This window comes from Rhea americana, unplaced genomic scaffold (assembly GCF_003343005.1).
Source record: "Rhea americana isolate MKP2758 unplaced genomic scaffold, rheAme1 scaffold_192, whole genome shotgun sequence".
NCBI lineage: Eukaryota > Metazoa > Chordata > Aves > Rheiformes > Rheidae > Rhea > Rhea americana.
This window is the reverse complement of record NW_028186061.1, coordinates 1,386,407-1,391,596: the sequence shown is the minus strand read 5'-3', so window position 1 is coordinate 1,391,596 and position 5,190 is coordinate 1,386,407. Positions and strand designations below refer to the sequence as shown.

The window sequence follows — 5,190 nt, the reverse complement described above, 5'->3', positions numbered from 1 at the left end:
TTTTTTTTTAGTTTTATTCTGCAGAGTATCTCCTCCAGTGACAACTGGGTTGGGAGCTGCCAGGTGTAGACTGGCAGAGCAGGGAACAGGTTACAAACTGAACTGATGACAAAAAAAAAGCCACGGGGTTTTTTTTGGCTGAGAAGTGGGACATGGAGAGGTCTTTCTGCAAGGTTTCACAGCACCTTTCAGATAAAAATATAGTGCATACATCTTAACTTTTCCCGTACTCTACTGATGCAGGACTTTCTGGCTTAGGCCAGTTGTGCATGCTTCCTTGGACCTTGGACCAGGTAGTAGAAGTAACCCAAATTTGCCTCCTGTCTCTGCCAGATTTCAGAAATAAAACACTCAATCAACAGCACAAATCAACAACACTCAATCTGCATTCAGGCAGGTGTTAATGAGCAATATTTCCAYGGAAATGGGGTGGGGGGAGGACTTCTCTGGATTGCTGGGGAGTTGGAGGTGAACAGATCTTCACCCAGTGCTTCACTCCATGTCAAAGAGAGCAGATTTGGTCCCTCCCTGCTGCTACTTGAAAGGATGTAGTTATGGGGGTTTGGTGGGGCTACAGGCTCACGAGGGGCACAATGTCCTTGCAGACAAAGGTGCCTCTTGAAAAATGAGGATCTGGATGGATGATGGCGTGAAATCAAGTGAGAGGGATGCAGTCGTCTCTGAGAGGACCCACTCCTACAGCATTTTATCGTGTGCTAAATGTCCCACTGTTGCTTTACAGTTAAAGCAGAGACGTGCAGTCTGCATACTGCTCGGAAAGTGATTCATCTCACAATGTATCGCCCCGTGATGTAGCAAGAGATCAAAGAGACCATTTCCCACCCCTGCTTCAGTGCTCTCGCTGCATGTAGTACCTTTATTATTATCTTTAGCCACTGACAAAAAATAAAAGAACAGCATGGGGTGTTTCAGCAGTGACAGCATCAGCACACATCATGCTTTGACTGATCGCAGGTTCCACAACTACCGTAGGCAAAACAACCTAGCTGCTAACAGACCAGCGATTAGGGCCAGGGCTCTGGAGACTCASGTCTTGCAGCCTCAGACAGACGAATTGTGCCCTGAAGCTCTGAGCGGTCAGCTGCCCCTGTCTGCGGGAATCTGCCTGGTCCAATCCCAGTAACAGAGGGCTGGTTTTCTGCTGGGGGTGTGTGTGTGTGTGTGAAAAATCAAGTGCCACTTTTTGCTCAGTTCAAACTTGCCACCGAGCCTGTCTCTGAAATAACTCCTTGACCCCCCATCCTCCTGCAGTTATCCTCGTTGATTTTTGCTTATTGCCTCAAGGAAAGAGGCATTTAGTGACTGCCATTGACAATAAAACCTGCTCAGACCTGCTAGCCAAATATCAAGTGTAYATACAACTTTCTAGTGAAGCAGGCAGGAAATCACTGTGCTGAAACATGTAGTCAATAGYGTCCAGTGTTTTTAAAGTTATTTCAAAAATCAAGAACATGTTAATTTGGGTGGGGGGRACAAACAAACAGGCTCTAGATACCCTGTAATTTGTTCTCTGCCTCACAAGTTGTTATACAGTAGGATGACATACATGGGTCTGACCACCTTTTTCTGCCTAAGTGGATGCCAGAAGGGACACAGAATATCTTTGCAGCCCCTGAATTTTAAGGGTAACTTTTCAAACCATCTGGTATCTCCCTTAGCTGTTGACGGCAACAGGTTTGAAAAGCAAAGGAGGTGACTGGAAAGTGCACTTTGGCCTTGGCCTAAATAAACCAAATGGGATCTCTGGTGGCAGAACCCTAAACCGGTATAGTAGGGAATCACACTTTTTAGAAGCATGACAGAGCAAACAGCACTGCAAATTCCTCACCCTCCTTTCCCAGGGAATTTGACCACATTTATGCCCCTCTTTGATTTTGGTGGAGCTCTTCCCGATGCATTTTGAACCTAGGCTCAACCTGAGCAGGAGCATGAGGTGATCACAGCAGCTGCTCCAAGCATGAGCTTCTCTCGCCTGTCAGCACTGCCGAGCAGATCGCAGAGCTTGTGATCCAAAATTGTCTGTTAGGTGGGGGTTATTGCTCTTTTCTCTAGCTCTGGAAAGCACACAGGTTAAAACCTGTGTGCTTTTAACTGTGTTAATACAGCTGCTGAAAACACAAGCCAGCGGAGACTTGACTCACTGACTCCGATCCTCTGCACGTTCTGGATGTACTAGAATAGTACAAGGACAGCAGAGCAAATAGGCGATAAGACCGGAGATGAGCAGCTCAGTGGTCTCCTGTCTTTCCTGTCTCCTGAAGTTTTCCCAGCTCTGATTTGGCTGTCCCAAATCCCTGATTTTCAGTGATGCCCACAGAGATGTTGAAGCTGACGAGTACTTTGCTGCTGACTTCAGCACCAGCAGGTCTGTGAAGGAGAGGGCTAGCAGGTGACACATATCCCTGAGAGCTGCATGATGATACAACCCCAAAGTCAACTACAGTCAGAGGAGATGCTAATCCAACCCCAGAACAGGGGAGAAACCTCAAACATCGCTGAACCCTCAGAGACTCTACAGTTGGCCTCCTCAGTATCTCCTGATTTTATTTGGGCTTTAAAAGGTTTATCCATGCTTGGAGATGGACAGTGGTAGGGATGGGCTGCAATAGCAACTCTTCCCAAGGGGCTGCTTCTTCTTGTTTATCAGTAAGATGTTTTCCTCCAGTATGATACCAGAGGTGTTGGGGAAATACCCACTCTAGACCTGCACAAAGTCTTGAACAACTCCTACCAAACCCAAGGGAATGAGGCAAGTCTGATGGTCCCTGGAGCATCAGGAAGGACCTGGCTGGAGCTAGGATCGGGGTTAGCCTGCTCCCTTCCAAATGCATCTCCATCCTCTGTGGACAGCAAACACCATCCCAGGTGATGGTCATGCCACTTGCTACGTCAGAAGATACTGAGATAGGGCAGCAATGCTGCTGATACTAGGGATGGAAAAAGAAACTGAAGTGCACATCAAAGTAGYATATGCATCATAGATTAAAATCTGATGGCTGGTTTTGTATGACATTTGCCTTCACTCCTGCAGAAGGGCTTAAGAAATCACCCAAGGCTGCAGAGAGGGTCTGTAGAGCTTAATCCCTTCCTATCACCGCCATCAAGAGAGTTTTAACAGAGTTTAGTCCTTCTTACAACATTTGTCTCCCTCTCTATCAGTGTGTGCAGGAACAGGTGAAAACAGCCCCAGGAAGCAAAGGGTTAATACTACTTTCATTCTCTTGAGTGTAAATTGTCTGCCATCCACTCACCGAGGTCTGCACACTAAGGTTCTCTCCAAAGTTAATCCCGGGGAGAAAGGCACTATTTTGCTGAGATTAAGCAGATTTGTAGATTAAAGAGTTTAAATTAAAATTAAAATTGTCATGCTGGTGGGTGGACCATAAAAAGACTAAAAAAGTTCCCCTTTGCTTACTGATAGGTGTCTTTTAAATTGTTCCCCAAATGCTTTCATTCTGCCTCCTCTCCCTGTCAAACTGCACACGTTTCTCTTTGGAGGGTTTTAGAAGTAATTCAAACTCTTCTGGAAGCACAGACATTTTAATTTCATCTAGTGGAGCAACTCTGAGACCAGCTACACACACTATCTGCCAACGAAATAAACCATTGGTCTGAAAAACCAACGCTCTGCCTTCTAAATCCCTGATACAGTAAATTACTCATCAAGGAAACAGCCGAACAGCTTGTTCAAGTATGTGAAGGGAAAAGATTCAGCGACTCACCAGAGCATAGACGGAACTCAGTACGGAGCAGCAGAGGATCAAACCCAGACTGTGATAAACCAGATATGATCCCATATCCAAGAGGCTTCTTCCAGCATCCAAGATCTCTCAGGGAAGTAGGAGGACGAGAGGTCTTCCAGCTCTCCAGTTGCAGATGATTTCTCCTTCTCCTTCCCTCCCGTCCCCCCCTCCCCTCCAGAATTTGTGTTTGTTTGATTGTTTGTTTCCACAGTTTTAGCCAGAAAGGCACATGACAAGAAACCCCGGTCCTTTGCTTCGCTTTCTCATGGCTGGAGATCTGGGCAGCTCCCTAAATGCAGTGAAGGAACCCATGTGAAGCGGAGGAGCAACTTCGCTCCCTCAGAGCTGCAGCCCCTGGTGCTGTTTGTTTTCCGCGTGCATCTGTCTCAGAGCAGAAAAATCACATCCATATGTCAAAACTGCTATTCTGTTTCCTTTTTATGAGGCAGTGGGAAGTTCAAATAATTTCTTTGTCAAACGCAAACACACAGAAAGAGGGAGAGAGAGAGAGAGGGAGGGAGAAGGAGCGAGAGAGGGGTGGAAGGGGTGGGAGATTGAAGAGGGTGGGGGAGGCTTTTAACCACTGCTTTATTTTTAGATCCAGTAATTTTATCTTTTAGGATTCAGGGAGGTTTGGAAAAAAAAAAGGCTTTTTCTCTTCTTTTTTTTTTCGGCATGCAAACAAATCGCAAAGTTGAAAGTTAAAAAAAAGCGAAAACTTGGAAATATTTTCACTTAGCAATTACCTTTTTACAAACAGTAGTACTCTTGGGGATTTTTGCTTGTATATTCCAGTGCATTTCAGCGCTCCACAATAGGTTTATTCTGCCAGCCTTCCAGGTTGCAGTGTGTTTTAGTTACAAATAGGGATTTTTGCTTCTCTCTCCCTCTCTGTCTCAAAGGATCTGCAGTTTCAAAAAGCCAATTGAGTACGGCACGAAAGCGTGGGGCTGCAAGATCGCTTCCACCCCCACCCTCGCCGCCCGCTTTAAGTAGTTTATTTTAGATTCTCGCTGCTAAAAAAAAATAGAAATGAATAAAAATCTCTTTTCACTTACTCCGCGGAGTTTTGTGAAATCCTCGCTTTTCCATTCGCCCGAGTGCGCGCTCACACACACACACACACACACACACACACACGCGTGCGCGCGCACAGAGACACAGTCCCAGTCCCGCGTCCCCAGCGCCGGTGTCACCGAAACGCGGCGAGGGAAGGCGCTGCCCTGCGCGGTTCGCTCCGCGCCGCCGCCGCCGCCGCCCCGGGCTGGCCGCGGAGCGGGCGCGCCGGCGGGCTGCGCGCTCCCGCCCGCCGCCGCCGCTTACGGAAAGGAGGTAGCAGCATGGCTCTTTTTAAAATTAATTAATTATTATTCTTTTTTTTTGGAGGGGGGATGTAAAAAAAATAAATAACCTTTCGGGGGTAGTA

General features: G+C 46.9%; 1 protein-coding gene and 1 long non-coding RNA gene across 2 annotated transcripts in view; one reads left to right on the top strand and one right to left on the bottom strand.

Moving 5' to 3' along the window:
- Positions 1-4,990, bottom strand: part of PTH1R (parathyroid hormone 1 receptor) — a 126,940-nt gene extending 121,950 nt beyond the window's left edge. Inside the window, exons 1-3 of the mRNA XM_085302796.1 lie at positions 4,823-4,990; positions 4,511-4,669; positions 3,744-4,145 (exon numbers count right to left, since the gene is read on the bottom strand). Coding sequence (XP_085158922.1) covers positions 3,744-3,818 — 75 coding nt within the window. The 5' untranslated portion in view covers positions 3,819-4,145; positions 4,511-4,669; positions 4,823-4,990. The remainder of the gene's footprint in view (positions 1-3,743; positions 4,146-4,510; positions 4,670-4,822) is intronic.
- Positions 4,991-5,075: 85 nt separating this feature from the next.
- The window catches only part of LOC146597086 (uncharacterized), an 11,015-nt gene continuing 10,900 nt past the window's right edge, over positions 5,076-5,190 (top strand). Inside the window, exon 1 of the long non-coding RNA XR_014895571.1 lies at positions 5,076-5,096. This is a non-coding gene — a long non-coding RNA (uncharacterized LOC146597086). The remainder of the gene's footprint in view (positions 5,097-5,190) is intronic.